This window comes from Dermacentor andersoni, chromosome 5, assembly GCF_023375885.2.
Source record: "Dermacentor andersoni chromosome 5, qqDerAnde1_hic_scaffold, whole genome shotgun sequence".
In the NCBI taxonomy this organism is placed as follows: domain Eukaryota; kingdom Metazoa; phylum Arthropoda; class Arachnida; order Ixodida; family Ixodidae; genus Dermacentor; species Dermacentor andersoni.
In genome coordinates, this window is record NC_092818.1 from 93,737,427 (window position 1) to 93,757,580 (window position 20,154).

Genomic DNA, 20,154 nt, shown 5'->3' on the forward strand with positions numbered 1-20,154 from the left:
CCAGTGTACAGTCGACGGCCGACTTTCCGGATGCCCGATAATTCGTATGGCTTTGCGGCACCACCACGTACCCCATAGAGTGCTGTTACGTTTCGCCTACAACGCGCGGTATAGCCGGCGCGGATGCAACGGACGCCGGAGCTTCGTTCAAAGCGGCGGACATTTTGGCCCGTTCGGAGCTCCCGCAGTCTCCCCGCCAAGCGCGTCCAGGCGTGTTTCAGTGCCATGTGTCTTCGTGTGTGCGTGTGTGTGTGTGTGCCCACGCTTGTCAAAGCGCGGCAGCCGGGGAGAGGAGCTCCCCAAGTGTGAAGCGAGGAGGTCTGACAGGCGCCGGGTTGGCGATGCGTCACTACACTCGTCTCAACCTGTCTCTCAGCGTGTCTGTGGCGCCGTCACGTGCGCCAGTGACGAGGCGTTCCCTCTTGCCCTCGACTCCGAGACTATAAAAGCAGCTGCCCCCGGACGCCAAGAGAGAGGCTCCGATTTCATCCGTTGAGTTACGTGCTCTCCCGTCTCTCCACTTCGGTCGACCTGACCGCGCGCTCTTTTGCGATGTTAGAATAAACCAGTTGTTCTGTTACCAGTCGACTCATGCTTTGCCGAGACCTTCGGATGCTTCCAGTGCCCCAGGCCGCCAGGCCAACGCTACCCTTGGGGCTTGCGACCCGATTGCAACAACGGGTGTCAGCGCTGAGTTTGCAACAACTCGTGCCAGCGGTGCGATACCCAACAACTGGCTGGTAGCGGTGAGATCGCGACAACGGAGGCCAGCAGCGAAGATATGCAGTTGACTGTATGCTGAGCAGCACAACGACCATCCGGGAGCAGTGCAACGAGCCCTGTGTGATGACTGGTTGCCTGCAGCGGAACGACTGCGCTGAATTCTTGGCTGCGAGGTTTGGTGAGTGCGGGACTTTCTTCTTCTGAGTTTTGCCAGGCTTTTGTTAGTGTCAGAAACAGAGCTGGTAATTGTGGTTGTCTTTGCTGCCGGGTTAGTTTGCGGCAAGACAATAGTAGGCAGTAGAGAAAGCAGCATTCAGAGCAGCCATGGATTTGAAGTCGTTGCGCAAACCGAAATTGCTGGAGCTTGCAAGAGAGTTGGGTCTGGATGTCTCAGACAAACTCAGAAAACCGGAACTGCTAAGGGCTATTCTGGAGTTAGAAGCTGAGGATGACGAGCTGTCGGAATGCCTTGAGACCATTGAGGAGAGGGAGACGGCAAAAAGACAGGAGCGCGAACGAAAAGAACAAAAAGAGAAAGAAAAAGAAGAGCGCGACCACGCTTTGGAAATGAAGCGTCTCGAGGTAGAGATGGAACGCGCTCGTAATGGAAGTCAGGCACACGGTGCAGGAGAACGAGTATTGTTCAAAATGACTGACCTGATGCGGCCGTTTAAGCTTGGAGAGGACATTGGTTTGTTCCTGGTTAACTTTGAGCGAACGTGCAAGAAGCAGGGGTTCTCTCGGGAAACGTGGCCACAGCGCTTGCTCACTTTGTTACCCGGCGAGGCGGCCGACGTAGTCGCTCGCTTGAAGAGAGAGGAGGCAGAGGATTTCGAGAAAGTGAAATCGAGTCTGCTAAAAAAGTACAGGCTGTCAGCGGAGGCGTTCCGACGGAAGTTTCGGGAAAATGAGAAAGGTAAAAGTGAGTCATATACAGAGTTTGCCTACAGGCTTATGTCAAACATGCAGGAGTGGCTCAAAGAAGAGAAAGCGTTGGGTGATCACGAGAAAGTTCTGCAGTGTTTCGGGCTAGAACAGTTTTATAGTCGGTTACCTGAGAACGTGCGGTACTGGGTCTTGGATAGGCCAGACGTTAGTACGGTGGCTAGAGCCGCCGAGCTAGCCGAGGAGTTTGTGACGCGTCGGGCTCGCGGAGCTAAGGACGGTCAAAAGGGTGAATTTGGCTCCAAGTTTGAGAGGCCGAAGTTCACGCCCAATGGAAAGCGGTTCGAGACGAGGCAAGCGCGCGTGTGTTATACGTGCCAGAAGCCGGGTCACGTTTCGGCGCAGTGTCCGACCGAACGTAAGGAGACGGCGGCAGCCGAAGCCGAACGCAGAAAGCGGTTCGAGACGAGGCAAGTGCGCGTGTGTTATACGTGTCAGAAGCCGGGTCACTTTTCGGCGCAGTGTCCGGAAACAAAAACAAAAGTCGTGTTTTTGTCGTTATGCAGCACTGACGAGAACATGAAGCTTCTCGAGCCTTACATGCGAGACCTCCTCGTGAACGGGAAAGAGTGCCGAGTGCTTCGCGACTCCGCAGCTACAATGGATGTAGTTCACCCTTCTTACGTAGAACCCGATATGTTCACGGGCGAGTGCGCATGGATCAAGCAAGCTGTGGAAGCTCATAGCGTGTGTCTGCCCGTAGCAAAAGTGCTTATTGAAGGACCTTTCGGAGCGCTTGAGACGGAGGCCGCAGTGTCATCTATGCTGCCCCCCCAGTACCCGTACCTATTTTCGAACAGGTCCGATCACCTCCTGCGCGAGAAGGGGCTTTTGTTTGGTGAGGCTAGCGTTCAGGCCTTAACCAGATCGAAGGTTCGGGAGCTCGCTGCAAAGGCGGTAGTTGCGGGACCGACGTTGTCGAACAATGAGAAAGGGTCAGAGGTGCAGCAAGCTGATATTCAGAGCACGCCCGAACTGAATAAAATTGAGCCTGTAGCGTTAAAGGCACCAGATACTGGAGAGGAAATTCCCGATGCGGGAAAGTTAGAAGAGCTATCTGCAGATTTGCTCATCGCGCCTACGTCAGACGGACTTAATAGGTTGCTAAAAGTCAGCCGGTCGGCTTTGATAGCCGAGCAAAAGAAGGATGGCAGCCTAGAAAACATACGCTGCATTGTCAAGGAAGGTATCGCCAAGAAAAATGCTCGCTTTGTGGAAAGAGGTGGCGTCCTGTACCGGAAGTATCTAGACCGCAGAGGAGTGGAGTTCGATCAGCTGATCGTGCCTCAATGCTATCGTCAGGATCTGTTGCGCTTGTCGCATGGGGGTTCGTGGTCCGGACACCTAGGAGTTAAGAAAACTAAGGACCGACTCTTGCAAGAGTACTATTGGCCAGGGTGTTTTCGGGACGCAGACCACTTTGTGAAGACATGTGACACCTGTCAGCGGGTGGGCAAACCAGGGGACAAATCGAGGGCGCCGTTGAAGTTGGTACCTATCATTACGGAGCCTTTTAGACGGCTCGTTATTGATCCAGTGGGACCTCTGCCGGTAACAGCCACGGGGTACAGACACATTTTGACTGTGATCTGCCCAGCGACAAAGTTCCCTGAAGCAGTGCCGCTTAAAGAAATCAGCTCAGTTGAGATAGTCAATGCACTACTGTCCATATTTGCGCGAGTTGGTTTTCCTGCGGAAATCCAATCAGATCAGGGCACAGTGTTTACTAGCGCTTTGACGACAGCCTTTCTCGAAAGGTGTGGGGTAAAGCTGTTAGACAGCTCAGTGTACCACCCACAGTCGAATTCCGTTGAGAAGCTCCACTCCGTCATGAAGCGCGTGTTGAGAGCATTGTGGTTTGAACAACAAACTGACTGGGAGCTGTGTCTGCCTGGGGTGACGTTGGCATTAAAGACCGCGCCGCATGCGGCTACGGGGTTTTCGCCAGCTGAGCTAGTGCACGGTCGCTCGCTGCGTTCTCCGCTTCGCATGCTTCGAGACGGATCACTGCCCTCTCCAATGGCTGCAGTCCATCTCTTCCACAAATGGCCGCCTCCTGCGCTGGAGCCTCGCTTTGCAACAATATTCCTTTGAGGTGCGTTACAAAAAGGGGAGTCTCAACGGTAACGCCGATGGCTTAAGTCGAAGCCCCTAACGTGGGAATCAGCCTCAAAATTGTTTGTTACTGATGTTTTTCTTCCTGAGGCAGGATTTTTAACCTATTGCTTTTGTGTAGTGTTTCAAAGTGATGATGTGCTTTCTAGTGCAATTTCCGATTTGTGGACGCGTTCTGAGTGCTGCTAAACTACTGTAAGGAACTAGGCAGTAGTATAAAAGGGGAAAGAGCCTGGCAGGGCTTAGTGAGGGTTGTGCCGTGCTTGCTGACTGAGCGGTTGACTTTCGGCGTAGTTCTAACGCTTGCCGGGAACGAGAACAAAAATGTCAACTCTCCCGAAGTCACTTTGCAGTGTCCTGTGTGAACCTGAACGAGAGAACGAGGCCTTCTCTGTGCGCTGCGCTCAAGAAACGCCGAAGGACGCCCGACTTCGGTTATGAGCATCATCGAGCGACATCCCTCCGGACAGCGGATGCAGTCCCCTGACCATCGGGATCTCCTTCCCCCGGCGGGGCGGTCTGTTACGTTTCGCCTACAACGCGCGGTATAGCCGGCGCGGATGCAACGGACGCCGGAGCTTCGTTCAAAGCGGCGGACATTTTGGCCCGTTCGGAGCTCCCGCAGTCTCCCCGCCAAGCGCGTCCAGGCGTGTTTCAGTGCCACGTGTCTTCGTGTGTGCGTGTGTGTGTGTGTGCCCACGCTTGTCAAAGCGCGGCAGCCGGGGAGAGGAGCTCCCCAAGTGTGAAGCGAGGAGGTCTGACAGGCGCCGGGTTGGCGATGCATCCCTACACTCGTCTCAACCTGTCTCTCAGCGTGTCCGTGGCGCCGTCACGTGCGCCAGTGACGAGGCGTTCCCTCTTGCCCTCGACTCCGAGACTATAAAAGCAGCTGCCCCCGGACGCCAAGAGAGAGGCTCCGATTTCATCCGTTGAGTTACGTGCTCTCCCGTCTCTCCACTTCGGTCGACCTGACCGCGCGCTCTTTTGCGATGTTAGAATAAACCAGGGGTGCGATCGGAGATGGTTGTTTGGCGCGTTCGTTCGGTTACCGGCGCGCGCGATTGGCCTACTCCGCACCGACGTCGCCAGCCGCGGGGCGCCGCCCCGTTTTTGGTGACGTCAAAATGACGACACGCTCCTGTCAATCATCCGCCCACCGAGCATTTCGTCCGAACGCGACGGGAGTTGAGAAGTTTGGAGCGATCATACGGCTTCGCATGGCGCGTCTGGTGGATTGGATTGGATCCAACAGGCGGCCTTTTCGGCTGCGGAATAGCACGTTTGGATCCAATCCATAGTTTAATTCGAGAAAATGGCGCTTCCGTTGGGAACTTAGGTTCTTGCGCTGGCGTTTCTAGAGGAAGGAGGAGAGCGGGTGGCGGTGCGAAACACGTTTGAAGGAATGGCAGAAAGTGAATTCCGGCGTCGTTTTTGTTTCTCGAAACAAATCATTCGTTGGTTGTACAGATAAATCGACAACATCATTGGTGCCAGCGAGCCACTAGAATGTTGTCGCTGCCCCTTGAAAAGTGCGCCACTCCTCCCGTCGTTCTCTTTTTCTTTTTTTCTTCTCGCTGTGCACGACACCACCTAGGGACGACGCAAAGAACCTAATAGTTATAAATTGCAGTAGTCACACGTACTACTATTTGAAAACGTGTTTGGGCTTGAGAAGAAAAAATAAATTTTTTTAGATAAAGATTTAATTCATTTGGAAGACGAGAAACATTTGCTTTTGTAGTATACCGTTTGCAAGCAGACGACAAACGACGGAAGTAAACTTCCGGGGAGGTCACCGCTTCCTGATTGGCTGCTCTCTCTGCCCCGCTGTCACAAATTTTGCATACTGCGACTTTGTGACGTTGCAGCAACTGAACAGAACGCATATCGAACAGAATATCTCCGATCGCGCCCCAGTTGTTCTGTTACCAGTCGACTCATGCTTTGCCGAGACCTTCGGATGCTTCCAGTGCCCCAGGCCGCCAGGCCAACGCTACCCTTGGGGCTTGCGACCCGATTGCAACAACGGGTGTCAGCGCTGAGTTTGCAACAACTCGTGCCAGCGGTGCGATTCCCAACAGTGCTCTGAAAACGTACCTGAAATTTTGGATGCAAGAACCCTTTGCCGTCCGATTTTCTAGACTTTCTGCCATGACCGAAGGACCAAAACGGCATCAAAGCCACCACCGCTGCCGTTTTGATCGCCTCGCTCTTTGAACCGGCGCTCTCGCACGCAGATCTGATGACAGCCATAGCCACCACCGCCGCAACGCTAGGCCTAGCTGCTTCAGCGTTTGCTATTAAGCATCTTGCCATTCGATGCAGTGTTTTTCATTGAAAGAATTGCCGCTGTCAGCAGTGGCACTGACTGCAGAAGTCCCGGGGCGCATTTTTCATTGCCGGGTGCCGGAGTTCGGAATAATTTTCGTTAGGAATAGTTACGTTATCGCGCCCTGTTCTCGTCGCGACGATTGCATTCATTTAGGCTGACGTAACGCGCAGCTTCTGCCACTGTTGGGCCTGAATTGCCCGTGCTGTCGCTTTCTGTGTCATCCTCATCACTGTCGCTAGTCGACACTTTGGCAACAACAGAGGCAACGATGGCGAAAAGTCGAACCTCGTAGCCAACATCTCTTCGCAGTTGCAGCAGCGCTGCCTAGCAACTTCGCATTCGAAATGCCACACACTGTAGTCAACAGCAGATCCCTGTCATGTGACTTCTTCGCGTCACGTTCGTTGGCACGGACGATGTCTAATTTTTCTTCTATGCTGAGCACCCGGCATCTTTTTTTATCCGAGCTTCAGCATGACGCCAGTCCTCGCTTGCACGACGTTACAACGCTCTCTGGCACGGTGTCGAAATGATGTTGATGCTGATGTGGCTTCACATGCAAACGCACAGGGCACTTGGAGGCCGTTGTTCCAATCTCTGAGGCTTGTTGTTCTGCCGGGTCGCCCGATGGAGACGACGCACCGCCATGTTTGCGCGACGAAAAGTGGAAACGCTACGTTTTAACCAATGCGTACGCAATAAGCTGGTACGGTTTATGTGGATACAAAACACATTATGTTCAATGGCCGCTTAGTCGGGGATTTGACTTCACTACTTTTAAAATGAAACTACTGTTTAAGCGGGTACGGTTTAACAAGGTTTTACTGTACAGACCCTGCTTATTCTAGTGAACCAAAAGTTTTGCATGGGCGACTCCCAGAAACGTAACAAACGGCATATTTTGTTCTTGCCTTTGAACTGTCCTCCACTGTGGCTCAGTGGCTATGGCATTGCACAGATGAGCACAAGGTCATTGGGTTCGATTCCTGGCTGTGGTGCCCGGGGAAATGCCCAAATGCTCATTGGGTGTTGGGGGCCAGGTGGTCAAAATTAGCGTGGAGCCCTCGCTACGGCCTCTCTCATGATGTATTTTGCATTTAGAGATGATAACCACCCCGCAATTGGATTGAATTGCCCCATTAAAAGCTTTGATGAGGCCGTTTAATGATATACGCCGCTTTTCTGTGCCCAGGGTCCCATTTATTATGTACAGCCAGCACCCCTGACAACATGTGGGCGCAACTACGTTACCTCGGTGCCTGAAGCTCATGCAAATTCACATGGTAAGTACGAATATTTACTTCTAATGTCAAACTTTTAGCTCCCTTTCCTAGTCTACATTACTGCATTTGCTGAATCCTAGTGTGCATTTTTTCAAGAAGTTGACTAAAGTTTACTTGAGTGCTAGAACTGAATGCACGAAGTCATGGAGTTGCCTTACTCTTGAGAGTTTCTTTTTTTCTTTAATTTGTTGTTAGCGTCAAAGACTGTCATTCATGCGACAACAGAAGTTCCTTAACAAGGTGTTCACATTGCACGATCTTACATGCTTCATCATGACTTCACTTGTGTGCGCTTCTTTACATGTGTCGAAATCACAAGTCTTCGGAGGCACGGAGTTAGGTCCGTCACGAGTTGCCGCTGATTATGCTACCTTCAGAAAAGACATCTTGGGCAGCTGCTGTACAACCGTGCAGCGGTGGGTATTTATGACACACATTGTGGGAAACACAAGGCCACCTCAGTCGAGTTCTTTTACAAGCTCATGGTGCTGCTCTGTTACCGAAACAAGAACCTGCTTGTCTAGTGTCAGCAACGTCCTTTGATACTGTTCAGTCGTTTTAAAGTTGTGTAGATTGCATAACCAGCAACGTAAACGAGAACAGAAATATTTTTTTAAATTTATGACATTGTTTCAGCAGTAACTACATTGCTATACAGTCAAAACCCACGATAACGAAATCCTGCAACTACGCGATTCTCGCGACAGTGAAAAATTTTCGTATCCTCGGCGAACGCCCATAGGATTCAGTGCATTTCGTACCTCTCGGCAATGAAATGTCGCTGTCCCGCAATCCCTCATTAATGAAATTTGCCACAACGTAACTCCGCATATTACCTACTCGCGTAAGGCTAGCAGGCTCCAAAATGTGCTCAGATGTGATTGTGTTGCACTAAAATTGCGTGAAATACTACCACATTACACTTGTGGGAATGCCACCATTTTTGTTCACAAAAACAATCAAGCGCCGGAAGTGGTCAGTGCGCTGGAAACACGTAATGGCCGCCATCTTGTTTGTTGATCGCCCGTTTGAAGCGGCACGCATGCTACTATCGATATGTGACGATGGTTTTTACATGCCTATTATAGGCGAGATCATTCGAAACGCACGTTCAGTTTGCATTCCCCGTGGCTGACGATTTGGCGAGGCCTAGGCCAATCGCATCAGACGAAACTGAACGCAAGCTGAATGCACATTTCGAAGAACAATCTCCGATACGGCAGTGCACTGCGTAATGTGCGCCTCGCTGAGAAAAATGCACCAAAAACAAGGAAATTCATGTCCCACCGACATGGAATGGTTTATGGCGCTTTGGTCGCAGAATATGGAATGTCACGCATCGGGCCATGATTGAGCAATCGTCTGGTATTATGCGTCCCTTGCTTCAAGAACGCTGGCTTTGGTGCCACCCGACAGACATTGCTTGCAAATTCGGCGCCGGCCGTATATTTGCGCAAAAACGCTGTTATCTCGATCGTTTGCCTTTGGGGATGCAAGATACAATCACTTTTCCGCTCGGGACCGGACGCGTTGGCGCCTACGCGCAACAGTGTGCGCTGGAGCAATGCTGTTGCATGCGCCGTTGCTCTGCGTCCAGTACCAAGTTGCACAAAATGTCGCAAAAGTGATCGGATCTCTGAAAGCAATTGACCGAGAATACTGTGCTACGGCAGTGCTGCCACTGCTGCTCGATTGCATGCGGCGCACTTTGTACTGTCGGCAACGCGGTTCTATATCCTCGAGCAAAGCTTGCCAAAGTAGGCTAACGGAATTTTGACAATAAAGTTTTGTTCTGCAATGCATTACCTATCTGTACTGTTTCTTTTTGCAACAACGAAATTTTCACAAAAGCGAAATTTTTCGCGTTCCCCGCCGATTTCGTTATTGCGAGGTTCAACTGTAGATACTACAATTGGGGCACTCCAGAAACCGACTGCACATTATTTGCATGAGGGTGGATGTGAGCCAAGGGCACTGTAACTGTGTGTCCAGTGGTGTCGTACACATACAATGCCTTGCGAAGATGTCGCTGTCTAAGAAGTGAAGCTCGCAAACCTAAATGAAACGTTAGAATTGGTTAAAATGGTTAATTAATCAATAAATTGTTAATCGGTGTGTTAAATATTTACCAAGCTCTTTTTCTACACATTTCTCAAATATATATCTAGCCACTTTTCTTCACTGCAAATTGCACAAAGAAAAATTACAAGTGTTTACAACCTACCCTGGTGTGCTCTACAACGATAAGTTTAGCTTGTGGGATGGCTCTAATTCACAGGTCCTCCTCCTGAGGAAACTTGACATGTGAACCTTCGCTCCCACCGCATAGTTACCGTGGCAATTCGGCACACAGTTCTTGTGTGGCATTTCCATAGCAACCTTTTACCATGCACTGCACGGTAAAATTGCACGAGTGTGTAGGCATGTGCCGTGCCTACACACTTGCATAAACAAGCACACACACAAGACACGCTGCAGTCATGACTTTTGTTGCACGAGCAGCACAGATTACTAGCACAAAATAGACGACCCTGAAATGCAGTACAGCAAGCAGAATGTGACCCTGTGTACACATCTGGATATGTCCCAGCAGTACTCGCACGATGTGGCGTAGTGATGACGTTGCCTCGGAGTGCTCAGGGCCTTCTCCTAGTCTAGATGGTGGTGTCACAGCTGGCAGACCACCAGGGGAGAGGAGGGAACTGCGCCTGGCAGCTTACCTGTTGGATTTCAAGGGTTGAGACATGTCTTGTGAAGGTGCATGTCTTTGAGTGCACTTTTAACATGGATGGCAGCACTGTAAACGAGCAGTATAGAAAGTCGTGCTGAGAAATGTTGCTGAAAAAGGTTGAGGCGATGCAGTGGTGACGACAAGCCAAATCAGAGGAAGCCTGTAAGGCTTCCTCTTCCTCTGAACGAAGCGCTGAAAGCATGCTGCAGAGTCGAGAGAACAAACGAAGTGTTAAGTGACATGCGTTAAGAGGGGACGCAGCTTTCGCATAGCGAAAAATGGCCAAAAAGTCGAATTTTTTAAAATCACATTATCAGTTTCTGTTAACCTTTTTCTATCTGATTCCGAAATGTTATCACTGTAAACGATGTAGAAGTGCTCTAAAAAATTTGTTTTATCAGCCAAGGTGGCGAAAAATTTCGTGGAAGTCAAGAAAGAACAGCATTTTCCAAGCCACAATATCTCCAGAACGGCGCAACCGAGTGCCACCATCTTGGTCTCGTTGGAAAGCGCATTTCTCCGTCTTCAAATTTACTGCTTCAGCTACCTCTTCCATACAGAAACAAGCACACAAAAAGCAAATGATAAGATCGTGCCGTAGTCTGTGATTGGCCCCACGTGACTCCAGCGCGGTTCGCCATTGGTCCGGCACTTGCATCATCTGCTCGGCTCTTCGTCCCCACTCACCGTAATCTCGACGTGCCAAAACAGTCGCTACGCGGACATCGCAGTAGCTTGGCTTATTCCTCCGTTTGTGGACATCTCAGACCCACGGCTAAGTATACCGGGCATTGGTGGCGCGGACATCGTGCCCGAGATTCGTGCGCGGAATCCGGACACGTGGCTAAGCCTTTCAGCACTCAGTGTTTCGGAATTTGTGACCAAGCACATCGCGAAGACAATTCTCGGAGCCGCGGCTAAGCATTTCGCGCATAGGAGTCTCCAACTTGGCGATTATGCACATTGCGCGCAGACATCTCGGACGCTCGCCTAAGCATTTTGTATATCGGTGCCTCCCACTGCGCCACTCCTCGAGCCCGTGTCTAGGCATTTTGCGCGTCGGCACCTCGGACTGTGCGACTAAGCACATCAAGTGTCGACTCTTCAAGCCCAGGATTAGGCATTTCGTGCATCGGCACCTTGGACTGCATGGCTAGGTACCTCGCACTTCGGCACCTCGGACTGCGTGACTAAGCATATCAAGTGTCAACTTCTCGAGCCCGTGGCTACTAATTTCGTGTGTCGGCACATCATACTGCGCGGCTAGGTATTTCGTGCTTCGGTACCTCGGACTGAGCGAATCAAAGTGCAGAGACCCAAAAAATCGCACTGTAAGCAAAGACAGCAAAAACTACAATACTGGTGCATTTTGAGAGATGTGAACTGCTCCAAAAACTTTGAGAGACTTTATCTCAAAACTGTGTTTTAGGCATTCTGTGTTGTCTGTGAAAAGGGTAGCATGGGAATGCCTGGACCAATTTTGATCCTGTTTGTTTTTATGTGTTCCCTGAAGTGTACTTGAGGGTATGACAGTCTTCAATATCTTGCTGAGGGCTTAGTTCTTTTTCTGCATGCTAATTTGTGAATGACAAGTTCTGGTACAATTAGTGAAAGTTAACATGATGTTCTGGGTAAAAAAAAGATGAAGCAGTTAAAAATGTTTTGAAACTGTTGTACCCTGTAGTACTCTTTTGAGCAAAATTTAAAACTACAGGCAGCTCCCTGGCATGTTTCGTTACAGTGCCAGGTTTTCCACAAGCGGAACACATGTAACATATTGTAACTTGAAAACTAGTCAAGGTATCATAATGGAACTGCATATTTCTTTCCCTACCTCCCCCCTTAAGCATCATTAAGGAGTGCTGTGTGGCGTTCTACAGGTGTCTTGTTGGTCACTTAAGGCTTGCGAAGGATTAGTCCTAATGCATTTTCGTCAGAACTACCAATTGATTGACCATTAGTTCTTTACTTCCATGCGTGATGCGTTATTGCTGGTGCAGCGGCAAAAGAAAATCTCGGAAGGCGCCACCATTAAAGCATTTTTGTTGAGCCACGCCCATGTGGTAAAGGTGACCAGGGATTCTAAATCTATCTCATAATTGTTAATGCTAAATTGAAGCTTTGAGTAGGACTCTCTGGAGCTTTCCAGGTCTAATTGTTTATTTGAGGTGAAGCGCCCAAAAGCACCATAATTCTGATGTTAAAAATGGAAGCCATCAGCACTGTAGCAGTCTCACTCCACACCGCCATTCTGCGGCCTAAAGAAATGAAGGTTTCTGGGAAACTGTTGCCATATAATAGCGCCGGATTCACGTCAAAATGATGGAACGACTGCCGCTCGTCTGTGGTACTTGACAGACGAAAGGAAATTCCTCGACGAGTCAGACTTGTAATTTACACATTTTGGAGGAAATGCCCTGACAAGTGTGACTCGTCAATGGCATAGAAAGGATTAATGGAGCACAAGCTTTGCAAAAGCCCTTAAACAAAATTTCCTCCGCACTGGCACTCTGAAACAAGGAAACCAATTTCATCATTGCAATTTCCTTCCTTTTTTTCGAACTGCCCGATTTTTCTTACGTTTTCGTGGCATTGTGCTTGTCCAAAATCGGTTGTGACTAAATATGTTCACAGTTAACTGCCAGTGGCTGTGTTAGTTTACATATCAGTTTGCGCGCAGATTGAGGCCTCGGTGAATAGGCATAAGCCTGCCTTGTGTAAAACCTCCACCCAGTAAAACATAGGAAAAAAAAAGTGCGGGCCTTACATGAGTAAATATGGCATTTGATTCATTATTCAACTGGTTTCAGATATATGCACGCCATTAGAAAAGAACCATATTTTCACGAAGGCTCCTAGCAATGGTTCTTGTAGTGCAATTGCAATTTGGCTTCTGGCTTTGATTCTGACTGCTGTGTTCTCTTTCCGCTCGCAGTGGGCCTAGCAGCGGCGAGCCCCCAGGCAGGTGCTCTGGTTGCTGGCAGCCCAGTTGGGGGGGGATCGTATCCTGTGTGGGGCTACTACGCACCTCCCATGGCTGCGGCTGGCCTGAGCAATGGTGCGGCTGAGCCAGGGCCTCCTTCCCACACGGCCTTTCTGGGGACCTTTGCAGCACCCCTGATGGGGCAAGGCGAGCCCTACCACCACCACCACCACCAACAACAACAACATATGCCACCACAGGCTGCTGCACCTCCTCACCATCAGCACCAGCAGCTGGTGCCCATGTACCTGGTAGCCACCAGCCCGCCTGCTGTCCCACCCCACCAGCAGCCTCCTCCACCTGCCAGGTACAGGGGCCTGACAGCACAATGCAACCATTGACGGGCCGTCACCGTTTTTTTCCCCTCTTTGAAAGAGTAGATGCCCACAACATAGCACACTGCTAGTGTGAAGATTGGTCAATCATGAACTTGGTCATGAACTGAAGATTGGTCAATCACTTGAACCTCAGTATAATGCAACAATGCTTGTGACGAAAGCTCTCTGTAATTTGTAAATTTTAGTGAGTCTAGGCTTCTATATTTGAGCTCTATTTTGCAGGTTTTGAGAACAGTCCAGGCAGGTAGCATCTTTTCCGTAAGCATTTATGAACAGAATCCTGCAAAAGCACTAGCGCATGCTGTCGAGATTGTGTTGAGAGCAAAGGTTCCAAGTGGGCCATGCCTACTGTTAGCAGCCGCCGTCGCATGGCGTGATGCGTACAGTTGTGTGGTCACCACCACCACCAGTCTTACGCATACACATGTATATATTTAGCAATGTTAGACCCAGCCACTATGAAGCCAGAAGAAAATTAAGCCAAGAAAAGTATAGGGGAAGTCAACTCTGGTCTTCAATTAAGCGGGGAGGCTACACTTGATAGGTGACTTTTTTTATTTTTGGGCAGATCTGAACGAAGCTTTTGCACCTTTTGTACTTTAATGTGCAGATTCTAAAAATGTAATTAATAGTTTCATAGGATAAGAAGTTTACTACATACTCTAAAAGCATTCTATTAACTGGGTCCTTTGTTGGGAGAAAAATTAGCATCTACAGTCGCCGACCGTTTATTCGGACCTCACGGGGACTGCGGAAATGTCCGAATAAACAGGTGTCCGAAAAAGCAGATTAAGAAAAGAAAACAATGAAATCCTTTATTTCCACGCACTTATTCGGGCTCGGCAGTAGGCTTGAAGAACTCGTGAGTGCGCCGTTGCACGCTGTTCCGTTTGCGCGCAATCAGATAAGCCTGAATCTCGGAGAGGGTCGTACGGTCACTATAGGCGGCTGAAAGCACAGTCACTGCTTGTGCACGCTCCGCATGCGACGGCAGCGTAGCACATGCCGCGTCATCTTCCAACTCTTGAGTCATCGTCCGGCGGTGCAGCAGAAACCTGACGAATGATCTCACCGTCGCCGAGTTCTGCGCATGTCAGTACAGCAGTGTCAGCACCTGTGAAACTGTCAAATGAGACGGTGTCCGGAATCGCAATGCAACCACTGCGCAGGTCTCGGCAGAACATTTTCCGTGTCAGTAGGGAGCACATCGGAAGGCGACAAATCTTAGGCCTCCCGGCACCCGCTTGCCGGCATTCCCCAGTGCAGTCTGCGCGGGCACTGTCGGCGCCATTAGACACTTGACGCAATGTTTCCGTACGCCGCGTTGGATTACCGATGGAGTTCTTCCTCCTTTGCTCTCTGAGATGCACTGATGGAAATAATTACAGTAGAACTCTGATTATACGACTTTCTGGGACCGTGAAATAGCGTTGTAAAATGCGGGCGTTGTAAAATCCGAACATAAATTATGCCTATAGAAACACTACTTATTTTGCGCGATGGATTTGCAAGAAATTTCAGTGCAAACTACTAACATACTCTGCAGGGCTTGGAAACCCAAATTGCCAAAAAAGTAAATGCAATAAAAATTAATGCTGCAGCACAGGTACCAATCATGCTTTATTCAAACGAACCTTTACGGCACTCCACTGCCCACTGCCGCAATTCCCGCCAGCCGGCGCAAACTTTAAAAAAGGTCGGTAAATTTCTTTTGGACCTTGTTTGATCCGTGAACCAAGAGCTTTCGCTCGAGTTGGGCAACATCCAAAAGGAGGTCCTCTACGGCGTCGCCTGAACCGATGAAGTTCCAGATGCCGTCTATGTGCCGTAGCGCCTCGGCGAACGTGGTAGGCATAAGCACGGCATTTGTGGCAGCGTTGTCGTCCTCATCAGATGTCGCAGCGGTGCCGGCACTAGGCAAAGCCTCCTCGATAGCGTCATCCAGTGACACCTCGCTGCAGATCACAATGTTGTCGTCGGCCTCCACGTACATGGCGGAAGGTCATGGTGATGTTTAAACCATTGAAATCGTCGTTGGTGAAGCCTGCATCGGCCTCGAGCGGCATCGAGGTTGTTGCGTACCCAGCAGAGGAGGCAGTCTCCCGCTTAAAGCCAGTGCTTGAATGAGTTAGCGATTGGGCTTCACGACACTGCGTTCCGCGAACTGGCAATAAAATGCATGGCATCGAACACAGTGATCTCTTTTTTTTTCGACTCGTTGCGCTCCATAGCCGCCAGCCAACGCTGCACTAACCACTTCCGGTACCCTTGCTTGACGCACTTAATGATGCCGGCATCCAGCGGCTGCAGCCGGCTTGTGCAGTAGGGTGGAAAAAAAACAACCTTTATATTCCTCAGGCTGGACATATCGGGTGGGTGGCACGGTGCATTGTCCACGAAAGGCAATATTTTCCTCTCCTTAGCACCCATTTTGTTATCCAGCTGCTGCAAAAAATTGCTGAAGAGTGAAGACATCATCCACGCCTTTTTGTTAAAGTTGTAGCTACACGACAGCGTCTTGAAGTTCTTAAAGCACCGTGGCTTTGCAAACTTTCCAACAACGAGCACGGGCAGCCTCTCGGAACCGTCCTCGTTAGCACAGAATAGTGCCGTCACACGCTCTTTACTACGCTTGCCACCATGACAGCTGTCACCCTTAAATGCAAGGGTATGCTTGGGCTGCATATGGTAAAAAATACCGCTCCCATCGGCGTTGAAAACGTCGCAGGGCTTGCATGCAGCAATCATCTACGGCAGCGACTCCATCCACTTGTTCACCGTCGAAACGTCCACGGAAGTGCTTTCTCCGCAGGAGCGGCTGTACACAATCCTGTTTTGTTTTTTAAAGCGATCCAGCCATCCGTTTGATGCCTGAAAGTCGTCGATGCGCAGATGCAACGTTACAAGGTCCGCCTTTTCTTTTAGAATGGCGCTGTCAACGTTGATCGTAAGGCTCCGTGCTTGATGCAGCCACTTGACGAGAGCTTTTTCTAACTTCTCATGCTCTGCTTCTTTTGCCGCTTTTCGCTTGAGCCCGAACTTGTTGACATTCTACAATATCACCTCTTTGTTTGCCAGGATCGTTTTAAGCGAAGGTTTGGGTATCTTAAGGTCCCGGGCAGTGCAGGCTTTCGTGGCTCCATGCCGCTTTTCCACTTCCTCAATAATATTCAGCTTATCGCCGAGCGACAGAACTGTCCGCTTTCGGGACATCGTGTGTCGCGTTGCTCCACACAACTCAAAACCTCCGCTGAACGCTGGTCACTAGGATTACGACAAAGAACACATGCGATAAAGCTAGGCCTCTCCGTGCTACCTTGTCGGCGATCTGTTGCTGGGAAACTGGAAGGAGAGAAACGCTTCCCCAACGCGATAAAAGGCGACGCCACCGAGAATAGAGGGAGAAAGTGATTGGAGCGAGGAAAGAGAGCTGCGGCACTTTTCTTTCGTCCGTCGTTTCGTCCCGCGCTTCGCGAGGGTCGTCGTATAACGCGGGTCAGGCGTAAAATTGTGTCGGATAACGGGGGTTTTTAATGCATTGCTTCTATGGGGACTTCGCCAGGACTACGCTAATTTGTCGTAAAACCTGGGTTGTCACGAAACCGGGGGACGTATAACCAAGGCTCCACTGTATGTCTAGCATCTGTAGAATTGCAGGAGATGCATGCAGATTCCCAGTGTTGAAGCATAGGACAGCTTCTGCAACAGCAGCTTGTACGGCAAAGAGAGATGTATGCTGTTCCTTTGAGACTCCAAATCACAATTTGTAAGGAGCGGTAGGCTGATCTGACGCTGGCGTCGTTGCTGCACCGCTGGCCTCTGCGAAAGGCTCAACCTTCCCTGCCATTGCTGACACCAATGAAAGCCCCTCAAGTGAGGCCTTTTCACGGGTGTGCACCTCGCGCACTTCTTCCACACTGATTGGTGTCTATTCTGACGCGGCCTGAGCCGACATTGCATGCGCTGCCACGGGACGCGTCCTTGTGCAGCTCACAATCGTCCATAGCATTGCTGTTTATCCTAACGCAGCCAGAGTCCATGCTGTAAGGGGAAGCAATTTTGTGCACACCGCTGTCGCCGATAACGTTTAAGCTTACGCTACCGGAGTCAACAACGCGCACATTTTCTGGTGAAGTGCCCTCGGTCACAACGGTGTTATCAGATGATGTCGTAGCCCGATCGTTCCTCACATGCTCCCGCGATGCAGTGGCAGCTCCAATGTGCTTTCTGCCCCGGCCTTTATTTCGTGTGCGGCCGTAAGGGCGCAGAGATCAGAACGCCTCCGCAAGAGAAATACTCTTCATAATGGCGGCGCAGGCGCAACAATGTTGAAAACAGGCCTCCCTAGCCAATCAAAAACTGCCATTTTGGTCACGTGTGTCGACCAACCAATAGAAGCACACACTGGGCATTATTTTGTCATTGCTTTTTTCGCTTTTGCCTGGAGAGCGTGGTTGCTTACTGAAAAAGGATGGAACGTTGGAAACACAAACTTTCCATCAAGACCAAAATGGTGGCGGTGGAGCGCATAGTTCACGAGCTGTGGGTCATTGAAATAGGGCGAATTTAGACTTCAATTGAAAGGTTTACGTGTGCGCATTCGCCATTTGTGTCTCTTATAACTCGTAAAGTAAGCGTAATTTTGAAACCAAAAGTTGTGGAAAGGTGCAGAAGGGTCTCGAGAATGTGAAAAGGAAGAGATTGAAAATGCAATGTTCAAGTCTATTTTCATACTTCGAGTGCCACGTCCCCCTTAAATTGTAGAAATGGTAAATTAAAGAAAGGGAAAATAAAAGTGGACGAATAGACCCGGACTGGAAAGAATTGGGGATAAGAGTTAATGGACCATACCTTAGTAACTTGCGATAAGAGTTAATGGAGCATACCTTAGTAACTTGCGATTCGCTGATGATATTGCCTCACTTAGTAACTGAGGGGACCAATTGCAATGCATGCTCACAGACCTGCAGAGTCAAAGCAGAAGGGTGGGTCTAAAAATTAATCTGCAGAAAACTAAAGTAATGTTTAACAGTCTCGGAAGGGAACAGCAGTTTACAATAGGTAGTGAGGCACTGGAAGTGGTAAGGGAATACATCTACTTAGGACAAGTGACCGCAGATCCGGATCATGAGACTGAAATAATCAGAAGAATAAGAATGGGCTGGGGTGCGTTTGGCAGGCATTCTCAGATCATGAACAGCAGGTTGCCATTATCCCTCAAGAGAAAAGTCTATACCAGCTGTGTCTTACCAGTACTCACGTACGGGGCAGAAACCTGGAGGCTTACGAAAAGGGTGCTACTTAAATTGAGGACGACGCAACACGCTATGGAAAGAAGAATGATGGGTGTAACGTTCAGGGATAAGAAGAGAGCAGATTGGGTGAGGGAACAAACACGAGTTAATGACATCGTAGTTGAAATCAAGGAAAAGAAATGGGCATGGGCAGGACATGTAATGAGGAGGGAAGATAACCGATGGTCATCAAGGGTTACGCACTGGATTCCAAGGGAAGGGAAGCGTAGCAGGGGGTGGCAGAAAGTAATGTGGGCGGATGAGATTACGAAGTTTGCAGGGACGACATGGCCACAATTAGTACATGACCGGGGTAGTTGGAGAAGTATGGGAGAGGCCTTTGCCCTGCAGTGGGTGTAACCAGGCTGATGATGATGAAGGGCCTTATATTCGAAATAAGCACATAACATTACATACACCGTATAGACTTGTGTAAGGGCCGTACCTGTAGTTGGACATGTAATGGGCAGGACATGTAATGGGGGGCTGCACCCTCCTACTTGGCGGCCCAAAATTTGGATAAAAAAAAAATGTCTGAGAAGCAGTCGTGTTTAGTGCCCTGATGATACCACACGCACATATTGGCGAATGTTTGCGCACTGTGCGCTTGCGCGTGCCCCCACTAGATGGTGAGAGCTGCATGTTGACCTCTGATGCAGTGGTACATTCGGGGACTCTGGATGTGGAGTAGTTGCTGGCTGCACCGGCACCATTTTGACCAAAAGGTTCGGTCTTCCCGTGTATAAGCTGCACCTCGTCAAAATTGTGAAAAAAAAAAAAAAGTGCGGCCCTTACGCGAGTCTAGACGGCACGTGCAGTTAAACCTCGGTATAACGAAGTAGGTAAACTCTGCAATTTGCTTCATTGTATCGAAATTTCGCTGCATTGAGATTCGACATTTTATACAAACAAGTACAGTCGCCGATTGATTTTTCTTACTAGGAAAGGGGCCACACAATTTTCCGAATTATCGGGCAATCTAAAAAAGCAAATTTGAATGAGAAAACAATTTATTTTGATGGATTTGGGAGTCGGCAATGAATGATACGGTTTCATGCCACATCGACGATATCTTCACATAGGCGGTACAAATTAAGCGAAGCCAGCCATGCTTTCGCGTGCACTTCACCCCCGCAGCTGGCAGCATCACCTGCACTGGGACGATGCTATCATGAATTGCGCCGGTAGCGGGGAGTGTATGCTTCGTCTGCCTCTCGCTCCCAGGAGTTGCCGAAACTTGAGATTATGCAACCTCCAATACTAAACATGCGGGAAGACGGTTAACATGATGCCATGGTGTCTCGGCACGCCCACTCTTTGAATATGCGGCAGATTACCTCGAAAGCAGGGTGCACGCCTGCGTATGCGCTTAGCTGCGCTTACAGCCATGTGCAGCCATTGCCTAGACGC

The 20,154-nt window shown here is 49.7% G+C and overlaps 1 protein-coding gene across 7 annotated transcripts in view; it reads left to right on the top strand.

Annotated features, from left to right (window-relative positions):
• LOC126530877 (uncharacterized) overlaps window positions 1-20,154 on the top strand; it is a 114,843-nt gene that overhangs the window by 63,191 nt on the left and 31,498 nt on the right. For all 7 annotated transcript variants that reach the window (XM_050178183.3, XM_050178186.3, XM_050178189.3 and 4 more), the window contains 2 exons: window positions 7,308-7,398; window positions 13,065-13,419. In XM_050178183.3, the coding sequence (XP_050034140.2) occupies window positions 7,308-7,398; window positions 13,065-13,419 (446 nt within the window). The remainder of the gene's footprint in view (window positions 1-7,307; window positions 7,399-13,064; window positions 13,420-20,154) is intronic.